Genomic DNA, 19,890 nt, shown 5'->3' on the forward strand with positions numbered 1-19,890 from the left:
TTTGTGAGAAAAACTTTCAAACTAGGGAATATCCAATAGCTATGTGCTTGACCTCTCATACAGAGGGATCTCCATGTTCTGACATTACCACACTTTTAAAAAAAATAGGGAAACAGAGAAATACTGTGGGGGAAAATTCATTCCTAGAATGAGTCTAATAAAGCCAATCAAGTTAATCTAAGGATGAATTTGGTTCAGCAGAGCAGATCTTATGCCACCATCCACTCCTTTTGCTCTGTGCAAAGAGAGTTGACACCTCCTGCAAGTCCCCTGCTGGGGATTCTGGTGGTATGGGAGGAGTCACCAGCAGGGGTAGCTGGCCCCTGTGCCTCCCTCCCTGCAGCCGCCTGCCAAAAAGACATATTGAGATGGGCAGAAGTGTGTGCTGGGCCAAGACAGTGGGCTAGGTGACAAACGCATGTGGGCTCCAGCTATGTGCTTCAGCCACCAGGCTGCCCTAACCAGTGCCAGGCTAGTGCAGAGAATCAGGGATCCACAGTAGACTCATTTGCAGTCTATCTTAGCTCTGCTGTGCTGAGCAGAAGTTGGATGCAGCAGTGAATCTGCCCCTGTATATCTGGGTTGATTTCATTACATAGAGTAAGCATGTGAAATTGACATCAATAACCACTGGATAAATGCTGAATTGTAAAAGTCCAATTGAAACCCTCGTGTTCTGAAAGAGGACTTGTGAAGGGAAGCAGTGGAAGTAGTGCCAGTAGATGTGTAGAATGAGGAAGGTGAGGACCAGGGGAGACTTTCAAATAAATCTCATGTTACACTGTAAATAGAAGTCAATGAAAAAATCCAGAGGAAATAACTTCTTGGTGTGGGGCATACCAGAGGTCAACCAAATATGCTGCATGGGTTGACTTTAACTTTGTCTTTAACTGATTAAGTTAATGAAGACATTTAACTTTAGCCACTAAGTGTTATAGAGTGAAACATGAGGATGGCACTGCCAAGATCTAGCTGTGAAATGTGTGATATGAATCCAGAGCCTGGCTATAAAACTGATGGTTTCTGCACAAAGCATGTAACACTGAATTGGGCCAACAATGTTGGATTTTATAAAATTGTACATAAACCACAACAAAAATGGAATATGGGGTCTTAAAAAGTGACATTTTGTTTTTCTTATTAGACATAATATATTGATAGTAGTTTGTAATAATATATATAGGGAAAAGTGCTTAAATATATTTTATCCTATTGTGCTGTGTGTTTACTACTTTAATTTAATGGCTAAATTGATAGCTAATTATAATTTGACAAAAAAACGAGATTGGAACATATATGATTTACATGTTCAATAGCTTAATTACTTTAAATAGCTGGCTTACTTTAAAGTGTTTTCATATTATGTCCTTACCAACTATAGAATCATGATACGAACCAGGAATTATATTTGTAGCAAATAATTTCAATACCTTTCAGAATTTTCACAGAAGCCCTTTGTTTCTTGTTGCTGGAGGACAGAAGGGTTTGATGTCTGCCTACCTGCTGACACTTTACCCACACTTTAAAATAGCCTCTACAGGCAGGTCATGCAATCCAATGCAAACCAGGGATATTCTATCCAGAGCCATATCCATGTAGGCAATGATTATTAAAGTGACATTCTTGAAGCATTTGAGTGTACAACTGCCATCACAAATAAATACACGGTGCTCCGTGTACTTCTGTAGGCATTTCACACAAACTCACACGCCCACATGAATGCACACACACAAAACGGGTTCTCTCCCCCTTGCAACTTCTTAAGAAATGGACACTGGATATGTAAAAAGTTGTCTTCTTTGATTCTTGTGCTCACCAGTCATTAAGGGTTCCTTTCCAGAGCAGCACAAAAAAAGGAAGAGCTGGTTGACAGAACATTTTTTTTCTTATAAAGATGTGTCAACCCTGAGCTTGTAATTAAGAAGTTAAAATCTGTGATCTATATATATTTATATATATAAAAATAGATGATCATACTAAGACTAAAAAAGTGAAAGAAATCTCCATGTTAGCACTATTTTTTTTTGTCTTGACTTTTTGTAGCACAGTACCCCTTGTGATACAGAAACTAATGAATGCGAAAGATATAGTTATATGTGAAACTCACTTATTGATCCAATCATTCCTATCAGTCCATTAAAGAATTGTTGTTGGTAAGATAATAAACACAGTAGCAGAAAATTCTAATCAATGTCAAACCTATGGCAAAAGGAAAGAGATTATATCACAAGATATTATTTTCTGTCCAAACTCTTGAGGGAAGATTTGTTTAGCATCATCATCACTGTTGATGCGAAGCTAGGTGGAAATCTGTGTCAATTATGTAACATGGATAAATGCTAAAAGAAGCTAGAGAAAGAGTGCCACTATTTAATTTTTTACTGGGCATTAAGATTTAAATCCTAAGCAACCATAACATGATATTCTGAGCCTAGTGGTGTTACTATAATACTAAAAGACATGTTTCTTTTTTCGGCCTCTGTACCTTCATACCAAGATGTTGTTGGCAGATGGAGTGCAAGACATTCACCATTGAGACATACTTTTATCATTGTATTAGAAAAAAATCCAGACTTCCTTGCAATAGTAATGATCCTTTTGATGACCTGAATCACTGGACAGAAGTCCCTAAAGGAGGCCTGGCTGTCAGTGAAGAACTTTTGTATTTTTGTTCCTTTTTTTTTTTTGTCTTTTTGTTTTGTTTTGTTTTTTGTTGAAAATGCAGCAGCCTTGGCCTGATCTAGAAGGAAATTTGTTTTCTGTGTTTGTTTCTTTTTCTTGTTAAGGAAAATAACACACTGTAAGATCCTTTTTGCTTCTGCAGCATAAAAGCAAATGAAGCTCAGAAAGTCTCTAGTAATAAAGATCTAAGAAAGAATTCTCTCAAGAGTGGACATTGTCCTCACAGATATCTTGAAAGAAACAGGAAGCAGTTCAGTCTGGCACCTGGTACTCTTTGGGAAAACAAAAAGGAAAGCAGGCTGCAATACTGCTCTCTTCTCATAGAAAACTGTAAGTATTTGTGGCATGGTCCATTGTCCAAGAGTGTAAGAAAAGGAGAAAGTTGGCTGTTTTTGTAGCTAAAACACTGTCTCTCTGATTAGAACCAGGATTATCTCCACTGTCTCTGCAGTACAAGGACAATGCAGACAATGAACAACGCAAGTGGTGATTGGTTAGACTGGTTTGCTGAAGAGTCCACTTCTCTCCTGTCTGAGTCAACCGGTGGCGCTTCAGTGGTGATGAAGTCAAACTCAGTAGGACAGATATCATCAGTGCAACCACTTCCACTTCCTGAGCCACTGGTCTCATCACCTAGCACAGGGAGAAAAACAAACATAAGGACACAGAATTCAATCATTCATCCCTCAAATCCATTGTCCTGACCTTCAGAGAAGTAGCCAGCCCCTGATGACTCAGACACTTGGTGAACTGTGCATTGCTCCAGGACTCCCATTCAGCAAATATCTTAAGTCTATGTCAAAGTCTATCTTGGTTCTGCAAAGCAGTCATTAAAAGTCACTGGAGTTTAAGGAAGTACCTAAGCTCTTGCTGAATAGGGATGACGTAAGCATGTTCCTAGAGTGCTGGCATGTATGTCCTGAAGCATAATGCATGTTGGTAACCAAAAGGTAACAAAGGAAACAAATATCATTGGAAAGCTACAGAATGCAAATTTCATGGGGCAGAGACTGTGACTTTCTCTATTATCAATAGCACTGAGAACACCGTTACTCAATAAATAATACTTTAATAATACATTTGCAACCTTGCACATACAGATAAGAGAGGATTCTCTTCTCTCTCCCATACACCAGTGTAAAGCAAGAGTTCCTCTGTTAAGTCAATGGAGTAACACTGGTGTTGGTGAGAGGCGAAACAGGCACTTTAATTCAACCTCACGTTTTTAGACTTTCAATTTAAGGTTGTTTGCTGAACTGATTCTTGATGTCTTGATGTCTGGAATCTTGAATATATTAATATTCTTGAATATATTAATTAGGAATAAAACTGCAAATCGGACCACTTTGATTTATTATGTCTATGTATTTGCAATGATTCCTCCTTCTCATAAACTCATATCTTCTAAATGGGCCAGTATCTAAGAGAGGCTTCCATTAATGTGAAGTTGCTGGCATACATCCAACAAGACAACAATACAATATTATATTTAGAAAGCAAATAAAAAAATTGAAAGATCAGAAATTTACCTTATCTTGTATCACTCAATGGTCATTAGTTAGTCACTAACTACATTCAACTATTCTAATTTTAGACAGTGTAATAACTCAGAGAAAAGAAGAATCGGTCTCTTAACATATCTTTTTCTGTACATTTGTTTTAGCTTTCTAGAAGACCTAGCCTACTGTTATAGTGACAATAGTAATATTAGACAGTATGTTGATTCTCTTTAACACACCAAATGGCTAGTCACATGATATATTCCCATGCATATTATCCTATTTCTAGTGAATCTTCTATGTACACATATGTGAGCATAATTTTCATTGCTTTCTACTTCTTGAATATTGGAAGTTCTCCATCAAAAATTTGCAGAGATGCACATGATTTTATGTTATGAGATAGCTGATTATTGTCCAGATGACTGGAAAAAAGCAAATATAGTGCCCATCTTCAAGAAAGGGAGGAAAGAGGATCCAGGGAACTACAGACCAGTCAGCCTCACCTCAATCCCTGGAAAAATCATGGAGCAGGTCCTCAAGGAATCCATTTTAAGGCACTTGGAAGAGAGGAAGGTGATCAGGAACAGTCAACATGGATTCACCAAGGGAAAGTCATGCTGACCAACCTGATTGCTTTCTATGAAGAGGTGACTGGCTCTGTGGATGTGGGGAAAGCAGTGGACATGATATACCTTGACTTTAGCAAAGCTTTTGATACGATCTCTCACAGTATTCTTATCAGCAAGTTAAAGAAGTATGGGTTGGATGAATGGACTATAAAATGGATAGAGCATAGGGTTCAACAAGTAGTGATCAATGGCTCCATGTCCAACTGGCAGCCGGTCACAAGCGGAGTGCCCCAGGGGTCGGTGCTGAGGCCGGTTTTGTTCAAAAGCTTTTTTAATGATCTAGATGATGGGGTAGATTGCACCCTCAGCAAGTTTGCAGATGACACTAAGCTAGGGGGAGTGGTAGATACCCTGGAAGGTAGGGATAGGATACAGAAGGACCTAAACAAATTGGAGGATTGGGCCAAAAGAAATCTGATGAGGTTCAACAAGGACAAGTGCAGAGTCCTGCACTTTGGACGGAAAAATCCCATACACAGCTACAGACTGGGGACTGATGAGCTAGGCAGTAGTTCTGCAGAAAAGGACCTGGGGGTAACAGTGGATAAGAAGCTGGATATGTGTCAGCAGTGTGCCCTGGTTGCCAAAAGGGCTAATAGCATATTGGGCTGCATTAGTAGGAGCATTGCCAGCAGATCGCGGGAAGTGATTATTCCCCTTTATTTCACATTGGTGAGGCCACTTTTTGAGTTTTGTGTCCAGTTTTGGGCCCCCCACTACAAAAAGGATGTAGACAAGTTGGAGAGAGTCCAGAGGAGGGCAACAAAAATGATTAGGGGGCTGGAGCACAAGACTTATGAGGAGAGGCTGAGGGAACTAGGCTTGTTTAGTCTTCAGAAGAGAAGAATGAGGGGAGATTTGATAGCAGCCTTTAACTACCTGAAAGGGGGTTCCAGGGAAGATGGAGCTAGGCTGTTCTCAGTGGTGGCAGATGACAGAACAAGGAGCAATGGTCTCAAATTGCAGTGGGGGAGATCTAGGTTGGACATAAGGAAAACGTTTTTCACTAGGAGGGTGGTGAAGCACTGGAATGGGTTACCCCGAGAGGTGGTGGAATCTCCATCTTTAGAGGTTTTTAAGCTGTGGCTTGACAAAACCCTCGCTGGGATTATTTAGCTGAAGTTAGTCCTGCTTTGAGCAGGGGGTTGGACTAGATGATCTCCTGAGATCCCTTCCAACTCTATGGTTCTATGTTTATATAGCACTGGCACGCTCAGGACTTTACAAGCAAGCATGAAGACAATGTCCTATTCTGAAGAATTTACAATTTAAAAGATTAAAAGCACACCTTTCATTTTATTCCTACATTTATGATTTTTCTAATACTTCATTCCTTTCCATTCATTGTGTTTTGTGAGATAACAATGCTTTTTTTCCCTTATTGCATCTGCCTATTATCTATCCAGATATATTTTTGTCTCTGAAGTAGATCTGGCTTCTTTCCTGATATTCCCAAATCTTTCCTCCACCTGGTAAGAAGTGATCAAGGCAGTTCATGGTAAAGAACCAGAGTTTTAATTTTTGATTAAGCAAAATGAGACTAAGGAATTTCTTGTCTGAAGTTCCATTGTATCAGATACTTAGCATAACTGGTACAACTATAACACTACATAGAGAGTATAGGCAGAGGAAGAAACAGCTTTAATGAGAAGCTTCAGACATACTGAAGACACTTACTGGCAAAGGCAAACTGTTAAAGAAATTTTGATATATGACACAAAGAAAAGTAAAGAGTCAAGGTAGGTAGGGTGATATCTTTTATTGGACTAACTGCTGTTGGTTAAAGACAAGCTTTCAAGCTACACAGAGCTCTTCTTTGTATAGTTCAAAACCTAGTCTTATTCACCAACAGAAGTTGGTCCAATAAAAGATATTACCTCATTCACCTTGTCTCTCTAATCTCCTGGGACCAACATTCAGACAGGGATTGGTGTACATTGATAACTTCAAAAAAGTGACTAGAGTTTACACCAATCCCTGTCTGAGTCTTCCAAGAGCATAAACTTCAGTACCTGGAAAGACAATAGAGCAAATAATTAAGCAATCAATTTGCAGACACTGAGAAGATAATAAGGTGTCAGAATGGATTAATCATGAACAAATTATGTCAAACCAATCTAATAGCTTTCTCTCACAGGGTAACAAGCCTTGTGGATGGGCAGAAGTGGTAGTTCTAGTATATCTTGACTTTAGTAAGGCTTTTAATCCTGCCTTGCATGACATTCTCATGAACGAACTACGAAAGTACAACCTTGATGCAACTACTATATGGTGGGTGCATAACTGGTTGGAAAACCGTTTCCCATAGAGTAAGTTATCAGTGGTTCACAGTCAAGCTGGAAGGACATATTGGGTGGGGTCCCACAGGGATCAATTCTAGATCCAGTTCTGTTCAATATCTTCATCAGTGATTTAGATAATGGCATAAAGTACACTTATAAAGCTTACGGATGATAGGAAGCTGGGAGGGGTTGCAAGTGCTTTGGAGGATAGGATTAAAATTCAAAATGATCTGGGCAAACTGGAGAAATGGTCTGAAGTAAATAGCATGAAATTCAATAAGGACAAATGCAAAGTACTCCACTTTGGAAGGAACAATCAGTTGCACACATACAAAATGCCTAGGAAGGAATACTGCAGAAAGGGATCTGTGGGTCATAGTGGATCACAAGCCAAATATGAATCAACAGTGAACACTGTTGCGAAAAAAGCAAACATCATTCTGGGATGTATTAGCAGGAATATTGTAAGCAAGACACAAGAAGTAATTCTTCTGCTCTACTCCACACTGATTAGGCCTCAAGCTAGAGTATCATGTCCAGTTCTGGGTGCCACATTTTAGGAAAGATGTGGACAAATTGTAGAAAGTCCAGAGAAGAGCAATAAAAGTGATTAAAGATCTAGAAAACATGACTTATGAGGGAAGATTGAAAAAACTGGGTTTGTTTCGTCTGGAGAAGATAAGACTGAGGAGGCCTATGATAAGAGTTTCAAATACGTAAAAGGTTGTTAGAAGGAGGAGGGAGAAAAATTGTTCTTGTTAACCTCAGAGAATAGGACAAGAACTAATGGGCTTAAATTGCAGCAAGGGTGTTTTAGATGGGACATTAGGAGAAACTGTCTAACTATTAGGGTGGTTAAGCACTGGAATAAATTGCTTAGTGAGACTGTAGAATCTCTGTCACTGGAGATTTTTAAGACCAGGTTAAACAAACACCTGTGAGGGATGGCCTAAATAATACTTAGTCCTGCCTTGAGTGCAGGGAACTGGACTAGAAGACCTCTTGAGGTCCCTTCCAGTCCTATAATTCTATGAAACAATGGATCTGAGAGACCCAGTCATCTCACTCAGAGCCCTTTGGCCTATGTAAATCTGCAGCCATGGAATTAGGCATTTTTCTAAAATAACACAAAATTCAGCATTTTTGCTGTACAATTCATTAGTTTGTTTTAATCAGGCACCTGGCAATTGTTTTATCTCCCTGCCCTGCCTGGAGCTTCCTACAATTGTTTCTTGTTTTGCATTTTGCCTACAGAGAGTAATCAGCTGGATTACAGTGTGTGTTCTGGCACTGTTCTATAGAGGCAGGGTGGAGGTGGGTTGATGAGCCTGAGCCGGTGTACAGTTTACACCCAGGAAACAGGGGGAGCAGGCTGGGCAGCTAGGCTGCTTAGAGAAAAGAACAACTGCTGAGGCCCAGGGATTTTGAGAAGATAAGCTGCTGAAACTGACTTTAGGCTCCAGTTTAGTCCTGTGTGTGTCTGGATACAGGAGGCAAGAATGGAGAAACAACAAATTAAAATTGCAGCAGAATGTGGTCCCATTGTGCCACAGAGTACACGGCTCCCTAGTTATTACTGTTATTTATCTAATGAGTCAGGTGCACATTCACATGGAGGGAGGGGACTGAATTTTTGGAACAGAGAGCTTAGGGATACAGGGATAAACACAGGCAGTTGGCGTGGTGGAAAACTGAAGATGACGAATTGTAGCAGGAAGAAGGGGAGAGGCAAATATAATGCTACATCTCAAAAACAAAACAAAACTCCCAAAATTGCTGTAATAAGACATGAACCTATCGTCACCCTGATCTACTTGTACATTTTCTCTCTTTCCCCCACCCTTCATAGTTTGTCCTCTTCTTAGATTATATGATCTTTAGTATGGGAATGTGCTTGCAAAGTCTGTGCATTTTGGTTGCTATCATAACCTAAATAACAAAATGCAATAAAAATAACTAATTGCACAAAATATGACCTGTTTAAAAAAAAGAACCTGTATGAGTCTGATAGTCTGATCATGAAAGGTATAAACTGAAACCTTCTTATGAAGACCATAGAACTCCACCCACATATGAAGGCTTTTACTAATATGAAGATCGTGGAGCACTCTGTATTCTTTCATTGAGAACTTGAATGTGGAACTTGATCAGTAACAACTTTCAACAGGGATTCGAGCCCAATAAATAAATGGTCAACCTTGAGAGACTGAATGATATTACAAGAGCAGTTTTAGCACTTGTTTACATGGGAGAGTTTCAACAATTAAACTAATTAATTAAACTGGTGCAAACCTCCATGTGGACACTTACCATGGTTTAATAGTAGCTAATTTTGGCTTAGCTTTATCCTTCTCCCAGTCAACTTAAATTAAACTGAAAAAAGCTACTCAAAATGACATAGGAGTGTCCACACGGTGGGATACACCAGTTTAACTAAATCAGTACGAGGCCTGGTCTACACTTAAAATTGAGGTTGGCACAACTACGGTTAGGGACTTTTCACACCCCTGAGCACCGTAGCTACGTTGACCAAACCCCCAGTGCAGACGAAGCTTGAATGTTTCTGTTGACCTAGCTACTGTCACTCAGGTAGATGGTGTTTCTACAGCAGAGGAAAAACCCCTCTCATTTCTATAGGCTGCATTGACACTATGGGTTGTGCTGGCATAGTTACAGTGATGTAGTCATGCCTGTATATTCCCTGTCGTATAGACATTGCCTAAATTCACACCTTAGGCTAAACTGGTGTGACTTTCTTATGACGGCAAACCCTTGTGTTGCTTCATTTTTCCAACTCAGGACCATCTGGAATAAGGTATACTGTGCAGATTAATGTAACCAAGGAGAGTTGTTATAATTTATAATGGAACTGATGGGGTGCGTCTATGAATTTGTTTGCAGCATATGTGTGTTCACTAAATCAGTTGCTTACTTGTATCCTGGAAGTTCACATCATTTCCGTTATATGCATTCTTCAGTTTGTTCGTCATGACTCTTAGAGCCATGATTTGTTGCCGTATGAAGGTGTCTGGCCGTGTGATGTCCACATCTACTTCTGGATTGTTGATCTGGTTGGTCAGCCCATCATTCATAATTTCAGGCAGGTATCTATACAGCAGAATGAAAAATTGGTTCAGTATATAATGCTTTACAGAAATGAGGACTGTAATACATATCTGTACCAAGCAATTTGCCAGTATTAACTGTCTTTAACATTTCTGATAAAATATTTACAAAACAACTTTGTCAGTTTTACAAGGTCTAATAGTTACTGTTCTTTTTGAAGAGCCAAGATTTCTGGAAACAAGGAAGCGTTAACACCATCTGACTGGCTAACTCTCTGCATACTATCAGCAAGTTCTCTTTCCTCTGCAAACCATAGTTGAGATTTACTAGTATACAGTAAAACACTAAATGGCCAGATCCTCAGCTGGGGAAAACTGTCATAGTACCACTGATGTCAGAGCAGCTACATTATTTTACACCAGCTGATGATCCAGCGCAAATATTCCTTTGTACTTTTTAACTTTTAACCCTCTTGTTATGGAAAAAATATTTTCTAGCATATATAGATAATTTGCAAAACCATGTGACAACTTTGGTCAGTTGTTGAAAGAGACACTTTATTAATATTTTCCACCAAACCTCTTTCTCCTATCTCCTTCCTTAATCATTGTGCACATGCCCACCAACAGCAATTCCGGGCCTCAGGGCAGAACATTCAAAGGCCCCCTTAGAAAGGGATGGTTAAGGTTTATGACCATGGGTAGCTCTCCATTCTGCCTCTTCTTCCCGTGGCCCCACCCACAGTACACTTTGCTCTGCCTCAGGCCCCACCTCTGCTCCACTCCAGGCCTTACTCCCTCCCCTGCTTGGCCCACTTGCCTCTACCTTCCCTTCAGCCCCACTGCTTGCTGTGTTCCTCCTCCCCCCCACTCAGTCCCCCTCCTCTCTTCTACACCCCCCTTCTCCATTCAGCTTCCCTGCTGTTGTATCTCTCCTTCTCCTCTTCCGCGCTGTCCCCATCCTCTCTTCCATGCCCTCCTTTTCCCCGAGGCAGTGAGCGACAGGGAGGGTGAGTGAGAGGGGAGGAGGAACGTAGCGACGAGCGAGCCGAGCGGAGGCAGGGTCTGGGGCAGAGCGGGGGCGGAGCCTGGGGTAGGGCCATGGGTGAAAGAGGCGGGATGGGGAGCTAGTCTCCCCGAGGGGAAATTTCACCCACCCATGAATCTATCCCATATACCTGGGCCCTTTTAAATCGCCAGGCCCCTGGGCAATTGACCACTTTGCCCCCCACAATCGGTGTCCCTGATTATGGGCAGCCCCAACATTCTGCCCATTACTTAGACCTGTAAGCTGGGCATCGTCTTCAATTCAGACCTCTTACTAGGTCCTCACCTCTAGCCTATGTCTAAAGTTTGCCAATTTGTTTTGCTTAATATCTCTATGATATCTCATTCACTGCTGAAATGTTGACTCCCACCTCTAATCAGCCCACCATGCTCTTTTGTTAAATTTTGATGCTTTCCATCATGCTGCCCCTCACACTTGGGAAGAGCTTCCAGTACATAGCCACAAATTCATCTTGTTCTCCACTGTCCAATCCTTCCTTAAAACACTCCTTTGCTGTGATGCTTCCAAAAAACTTGACAACAATTAGGCCGCTGGTGCACTGATCCCACTACATTCAAAGTGACCAATACCCAGGGAATTACAGACCAGTCAGCTTAACTTCAGTACATGGAAAAATAATAGAGCAAATAATTAAGCAATCAATTTGCAAACACCTAGAAGATTAAGAAGGTGATAAGTAATAATCAACATGGATTTCTCAACAACAAATTGTGTCAAACAAATCTAATAGCTTTTTTTGACAGGGTAACAAACATTGTGGATGGGGGGAAGCGGTAGTTGTGCTATATCTTGACTTTAGTAAGGCTTTTGATACTGACTTGCGTGACTTTTTCATAAACAAACTAGGGAAATACAATCTAGCAGGAGCTCCTATAAAATGGGTGCATAACCGGTTGGAAAACCGATCCCAGAGAGAAGTTTTCAGTGGTTCACAGTCACACCAGAAGGGCATAGCAAGAGGGGTCCCACAGGAATCAGTTCTGAGTCCATTTCTGTTCAACATCTTCCTTAATGATTTAGATAATGGCAAAGAGAGTGCACTTATAAAGTTTGGAGATGAAAGCAAGCTGGGAGGGGTTGCAAGTGCTTTGGAGGATAGGATTAAAATTCACAATGATTTGGGCAAACTGGAGAAATGGTCTGAAGTAAATTGAATAAAATTCAATAAGGACAAATTCAAAGTACTCCACTTCAGAAGGAACAATCGGTTGCACACATAAAAAATAGGGAATGATTGCCTAAGAAGGAGTACTGCAGAACGGGATCTTGAGGTCATAGTGGATCACAAGCTAAATATGAGTAAAAAGTGTAACTATGTAAAGTAAAAACTTCCTAACTGTCAGGTTAGTTAAGAACTGGAATAAATTGTCTAGGGAGGTTGTGTAATCTCCATCATTGGAGATTTTTAAGAAAAGGTTGGACAGATGGTATGCCCACATCTTGAATACTGAATCCAGATCTGGTTGCACCATCTCAAAAAAGATATATTAAGATTGGAAAAGATACAGAAAAGGTCAACTAAAATGATTAGGAGTATGAAAAAGCTTCCATATGAAGAGAGATTAATAAAACTGGGATTTTTCATCTTGAAAAAGAGATGAATAAGGGGGGAGATATGATAGAAGTCTATAAAATCATAACTGTTTGGAAAAAGTTAATAAGGAAGTGTTATTTACTCCTTCTCATTACACAAGAACTAGGGGGGTCACCAAATTAAACTAATAGGCAGCAGGTTTAAAATGAACAAAAGAAAGTATTTCTTCACAGAACGCACAGTCAACCTGTGGAACTCCTTGCCAGAGGATGTTGTGAAGGACAAGACTATAATGGGTTTCAGAAAAGAATGAGATAAGTTCATGGAGGATAGGTCCATCAATGACTATTAGCCAGGATGGGCAGGAATTGTTGTTTGCCAGAAACTGGGAATGGGCATCAGGGATGGATCATTTGATGATTACCTGTTCTGTTCATTCCTTCTAAAGCATGGCATTGGCCGCTGTTGGAAAACAGGACACTGGGCTAGAAGGACTATTGGTCTGACCCAGTAGGATCATCCTTATGACAGTTACCTGTCAGGGAAGGTCTAGATAATGCTTGGTTCTGCCTTGAGTGCAGTGGACTGGACTAGAAGAGCTCTCAAGGTCCCTCCCAGTCCTACAATTCTATGGTTCTAATGTGTTCTTGTACTCCCCCAGTTGTTTCTTGTCTTATACTTGGTTCCTGCCCCAAAGAACTTACAAGCTATCTTTTTGTTCTGTGTTTGTGCAATATTTAGCAAATGGTTCATGACTAGGGTTCCTAGGCACTAAATAATAATAATGGCTGTTGGTTAATTTGGAGATACATCTGAACACGAAGGACCTGACTTCAGTTCTCTAATGGACTGACAAACTTCCATAAGAGATAAGGACTTAATCGCTTCCATAACCGAATGCAAAACTTATTTCTTCAGTTCAGCAACTTGCTCTATCTTCAACATGAACATAAACAAACAAACCAACACCTTATAAACTAACCCAAAAATTTTCTTTTACAGGTCGAGATGAAAGAGATAAAAATAGTAATAATAATAATCATCTGTCTTTCTATGTAGCAGGTGCTCAGACTCTACAGTGGTGGGAGCCCAATAGACAAAGAAAGGCTATAAGACAATAAGAGTCTTTCCCCAGGAGAAAGAACCAGTTACTAGCTAAAAGTGATTTTAGGTCTAAGTATTTATTTTGTCTACACTGCATCAGAATTCCTGTTTATGAATGATGGTTGTTCTGCTAATTATCTGACAGCAGTGTTTGGCTCTGAAATATGATCCACCAAATTGCAGTGACTGATTTATGTTTGACTTCTTGTCTTATTGTCTAATTAGAGCAGAACCTAGTTTATGTGATATTCTGACTCCTTACTAAGTTTTCTATATGGAAAGCATATGAGTTAATTTGGGGGGTTTAATGTAATAAGAATCTTCTGGTATATTCTTTATTTACCATGAATAACAAATTTCAAATTCTGTAAATGGATCAGTGTGGGCGGACACTTGCACCCACCCAGAGACCAGCTGACTTCAAGGGGATGCCAAGTGGGCCTAATTGTGTTCTTTCATTCTGCTTCATTTCAAAATCCCCCGTAGCATCAGATTCATTCCAGGAACAGTTATGAAATTCACAGAACATTAGTTTGTTGTGCTATGATTGCTGTGGCTTGAAAAGAGTCAAATGAATCTCACACACACACACACATACGTACACTTAAAAACTGTATTTGTCATAAGAAGGATGAACTTTTTAAAAAAAAGTGTTAAAGATATGAGATCAACAACTTTACTGCAATGGCTCTCCAAGATAAACTTTATTCCAAAGGGTGAAATATAGGGGCTACTGGATGACACACTCAGTTTCAGAATGGGTTAAGGGTAATGACTCAGTGCCTAATTTTCAAATTTGGGTGTTCAATATTAGGCATCTAAAGCTAGCTTTAAGTGTCTAAATCAGATTTTAGATGACTAAAATTATTATTTAGGTGTCTTCATGCAGATTTAGTTGCCATACATTAGGCATATACCTTTTTAGTACTGGGCTGGCAGGCCACAGATAGCAAAGAACGTAAGCAGGTGTTAAATTTAAGCACACTTTAAGAAAGCCCGTTGACTTTAAAGCACTTAAAGTTAGGAACATGCTTAAGTATCATGCTGGATCAAGGCCTCAGGGTTTACAGCACATGAATGAAGTAGTTAGACAATTGTTATCATAGTGATTTACCTGTTCTCTCAAAGGAAAGTTTCTTTTAAATGTAAAAGGCTAAAAATTGCTATCCTTTCTTTATACCAGGGAAGTCCAAGGTGTTCACAGTCCAAGGTGTTTTTTGAATGACATGTTCCTTCTGAATGACAGCCAAACACATGTTCTTACTAAAGCATTTTGATGTGTATATGGTAGGTTAAGTCACACGAAATTGGAAGCAGTGTCATGAGACCATATTTGACAGAAAATTGACTGCAGGCTGGGCAAAGTTGTTCAAACACAGCTGCTTATGTTGCAGTTCTGAAAGTGGAGCTACCCCTGTGGGTTTTAAACTTTGCTGCTATTCTTGCTATTAACCATCACTTTTTGTGCATGGTTATAATAATAACTATTCTAAATAAAAACAGACTAGGAGAGGCTAGCCTGAATCTGTGTCCAATTATTTCTCTCCCAACAAAAAATCCAATAGTCCAAACACTAGTTCTGTAGTGAGAAGCTGGACATTGCTCTTTATTTTCTATTTGTTTCTTGCTCAGATACAGCAGTAGTTTAGTACCATTTACATTTTCTAAAACTATAAACTATTTCTTCATTCCTCTTCAGCCTTTCCACGTGTCTGACTTGCCTCAGCAGACATGACAAAGATGCTTTTTGACACCTGTTATACAAATCCCACAAAGCTTGTTTAAAACCATAGTCATTTTTTTCAATACGCAGCTGATGTTCCAGAGTATTTTCTTTCTTCTCAAGACCAAAAATGGCTGACTATTCTTTTCAGATTGCTTACATAAAAAAAATGTGTCTGTTAAACAAAAATGGATGGGTTTTCCAGTTCATGAATGACATCTGGCTTAAAAGGCGGTGTCCTCCATATTCTGCTGCAGCAGCTGTTTACTTATCTGTGAGAAATTCCACTTAGTAAATATTGTAGCTTTCATTGGTGTCTAGTCTTGTGAGGGAGACAAAACAAAATACAGCAGGGAGGTTCACTCAAGCTAGGATAATGGCCGGCAAGCTTACCCAGCCTGCTAAAATAAAAGGGAACTTACCCCTGGCTCACTTAGCCAACCAGACCACCTCATCTGTCTCTTTTCAATCACAGTGTGATCCCCAATGGGATTTGTTAGTGCGTGTGTGGTGTGTGTTTGTGTGTAAAGGAAAGACAGCAGCAGCTATGCTGAGGAGGGACAGAAAGGAACTCAAGGAGAGGAAAGGAATGGTTCAATTGTCAATTCACTGGAAGGGGAGTCTCAGCAAAATTAGATTGAAAACCATACACTTATTAATGGAATTTTGTTTTTTTAGCTTGCTGAGAGTTGGGTTTAACGTGTTTTCTCCAGTGGTGCTGAATGTGGTTTTGTTTTAGCTACTCTTAAATTGTGGACATCTCTTGTCAGCAATGGGCAATTTTCCTAGTATATACAAGGCTCTAGTGCCTCCCTCCCTCCACCCAACAGAGACAGCCCTAAGGCCATGTTGTGAAGAGCAAGACTATAATGGGATTCAAAAAAGAACTAGATAAATTCATGGAGGATAGGTCCATCAATGGCTATTAGCCAGGATAGGCAGGGATTGCTGTCTGCCAGAAGCTGAGAATGGCTGATGGGATGGAATACTTGATGATTACATGTTCTGTTCATTTCCTCTGAAGCACCTGACACTGGCCACTGTCGGAAGACAGGACACTGGGCTAGATTGACCTTTGGTCTGACCCAATATGGCCGTTCTTATGTTCATATTTCCATAAACAGGTAAATAAATAAATAAACAGGGTAAATAAATCTACAGAGCATGCTTGAAACTGTATCACAGAAGAAAGGAAATACATTTACTGGGCTCTCAGGACTAGAACTGTTCAATGACTGAATTTTTGGTTTGTTGGCAGTTTCAAAAAAGTGAAAAAAAATTAATTTTAGGTCAATCTGACCAAAATTGGCAAGAATTTTTGGTGAATCAAAGAGTCAGAAAACTTTTTTGTTTCATGTTGAATGAAACACTTTGTTCAACCCAAAACAAAGTGTTTCGTTTTTATTTCAGCCAGCTTTAAATATTTTTAAAAATAAAAGCAAAGGTAATGTGGAAACTAACGACTAGATTCACCAGAGGATTTAAGTGCCATTCAGAAAACCAAGGAGGAGGAGCAGATAGTGCCATCACTCCTTTATAGCCAATAGTTTTGAAGGCATGGCTTGACCTGAGGACCCCAGACCCCAGGTGAGTGCCCTAACAACTGGGCTACTGAAACGGGTGTCTGTCAATCTCTCCTGTTGAAGAAGTTCCACTTTGTATAATTATTTAAACAGTCCTTGGACCAGAGAATGAGAGTGACTCTATAGTTTGGTGGTTAGGGCACTCACAGGTGTGGGGACGGCTGTGTTCCAGTCCCTGTTCCAATTGAGACTCACTGTGTTTGTGTATAGGGATGATCACTCTTCCTCACCTACATCCCCTAAGAAGCGAGCTTAAAAAACAAATCAAAAGGTTTCAGTTTGGAAAGGTAAAATAAACCCACCTTTTTTTTGTCCCGAACCCATAGCTCATCCCCTCAACCCAGAAGCACTCATAGCTGTTGCTAAACCAAATTGTAACCTTCCCTCAACATGCTTCCTGATCCAATCCACTCACCACTTTCTTAACAATGACAACCCACATCTGTTTCCTACTTGCTGAGTCAATCTGAATTTGGCAATCTTCCAGCAACAGTCCTACCCCAAAAAAGCGATCCAACATGACTTCAAAGTTGAAAATTACAGAAAAAATGCTGAAGTATGAGAGCTGATGCTTAAAGCCACAGTTTCTGTGATGATGTGGTATAAGGTCAGGCCTTCCACATGGATACATGTATCATATCTGGGCTATTTTTCAGTTTTACTCAAAAAATAACCAAAAATGTTGCCAGTTAATAGTAAAATAGATCTGAAATTCCAATATCTGTTACATCCTAAGAGGAGATCCCAAATGTACACTGTCGGTCACTATGGCGGGACACTACCCAGCACTAAAGGGCTCTTTGAGATCTCAGAATAAACAATTCACCTGGAATTTAACTAATGAATAGTTTTCCATGGTCAAATCCTGACACACTGTGCACATTCAAAATGACTCACACTCTAGATTTAATGGCACCTTGATACTTGCTCCCAGTTACTAGCATTCCTTGGAAATTACTTGTTCTGCCCTATTTCCATTTCAGTCTTCTAAATGGTTCTTTAAACAAGCCTTACAACACATAATCAGCTAACCATTCCAAGGCCGGATGTGGAATTAGTATCTACTCTTTGGGGAGAAGTCTTCCTCACCTCGCTTTTGTATGGCCGTTCCAGCAGTCCTCTTCATTTGACGTGCCAGCTGTCACTCTTTCATCCTTGCAGATAGTGTATGGTAAAGTTGACCAGAACTTTTTTGAGAGCTTCAGTTTTTCTTTAATGTCTGTTACCTGAACAAGAGACAAGAAGCACATGTGGTTAAAGAAGACATCCATACTCATTCTCATTTTTAAGAAAAGATTGTTTAATTCCATACTATTTGATGGTGGAGGTTAAGAAGATCAATGGTACTAAAAGTCAAATTCCTGTATCTATGAGCAAGGCACACTGCATTTGGGTTGAGTGAGCACAAATAATCCAAGACACTTTTAACCCACTCTTCCTCAAGCTAGATGTTTTTAACCAGAGAGAAAAGGGAAAGCAACAGAGAGAACATTTTGTTCTTTCCTATTCCCCTTCTGACCAAAGGGTTCTGACATTTCCATCCTCCCAAGCATCACGCTGCATCGTAGTCTAATAAATGCCAATTCAATTAAACAGTGTTTCGTCAGATAAAATGTCTCACCCACTGATCTACATGGTCTTGTAAATTGTCTAAATAATTATATTTAATTCTACATGTTTGGCTTCTAACAACTGTTGAACCTGTAATGAACAGATGCAAAGTACCCAAAATCTGTGAGTAAAATGCAATACATTTGGATCTCTATTATGCTGAAAAGATTACACCTCCCACCCCTCCACACCCACATCATATCCATCAATATAAGTAGAGCCAGATAGATATTTATCTGTAGACCTCAACTTCAAGAAATGATAGGACAGATTTAAAACAGGTCCCTGAAATTGCAAGCTCCCTTCTGTGCAGGAGATTGCACCAACTGATACAAGCCAGCAAACTAGTGCAAATTTGCTTTTAACATTTATTTGATGAATGTTCAGACTAAAATGTTATCAGTTTTTGTTTTGGATTTGGTTTACAAGGGCAGAAAATCTATAAACGTAGCTAAAAGGCACAACAAAAGGTAGGCTACAAAAGATTAATGGTATCATTGGGCCTGCGATGGTTGTTCTTATGGAAACAGATGCACTTCATATTAAATGTAATAGGATTTAGGGAAACTTGTTGAATAGCTTTCAAAGGAAATCACTGAGTTTTATTCTTTAAAAACCAAGAAATAAAAGCTCTCCATTGTTCCATTCAGTTTTAAGACAGGCTTTTCAGTGTTTAAGGTACAAGATTGTACGTGGCTATTTATCTCTTTTGTCTTTTGTTCTGAAGACAGTCTAGCTCTCTGAACAAATGCCCCACACTGCTGTGTAATGCTTAAACTCTGTGGAATGTCACATTATGCTGCGGGTGATAGAAACATCTGAGAATATGGCATTTGAAGTACTGTGTGCATTTTCAGTGGTAACTGAATAATCAAGATTCTAAATAAGTGGAACAGTGTTTTGACTTGTTTACAATAATTCCTGCAATGACAGAGATTTATATAAATCTCCTCCAATCCTAGCTGTTGAGTTTTAGTAACACACACTGCAGCAGCAGGTGCAAGCCTTTTAGTTCTTAACAGAGCCCTTTCAAGCCAAAAAATTACACATCAGACTATCAACCGCAGGCAAACACTCAGCGACCTTTAAAATGGTGTTGAGACAAA

The 19,890-nt window shown here is 39.7% G+C and overlaps 1 protein-coding gene across 6 annotated transcripts in view; it reads right to left on the bottom strand.

Moving 5' to 3' along the window:
- Nucleotides 1-2,356: 2,356 nt before the first annotated feature.
- GPC6 (glypican 6) overlaps nt 2,357-19,890 on the bottom strand; it is a 1,015,317-nt gene continuing 997,783 nt past the window's right edge. For all 6 annotated transcript variants that reach the window (XM_067536909.1, XM_067536913.1, XM_067536910.1 and 3 more), the window contains 3 exons: nt 18,263-18,399; nt 10,028-10,203; nt 2,357-3,315 (listed from right to left, as the gene is read on the bottom strand). In XM_067536909.1, coding sequence (XP_067393010.1) covers nt 3,113-3,315; nt 10,028-10,203; nt 18,263-18,399 — 516 coding nt within the window. In that variant the 3' untranslated portion in view covers nt 2,357-3,112. The remainder of the gene's footprint in view (nt 3,316-10,027; nt 10,204-18,262; nt 18,400-19,890) is intronic.

This window comes from Emydura macquarii, unplaced genomic scaffold, assembly GCF_026122565.2.
Source record: "Emydura macquarii macquarii isolate MOO-44397 ecotype Brisbane River unplaced genomic scaffold, CSIRO-AGI_Emac_v2 contig_3671, whole genome shotgun sequence".
NCBI classification, from domain to species: Eukaryota; Metazoa; Chordata; order Testudines; family Chelidae; genus Emydura; species Emydura macquarii.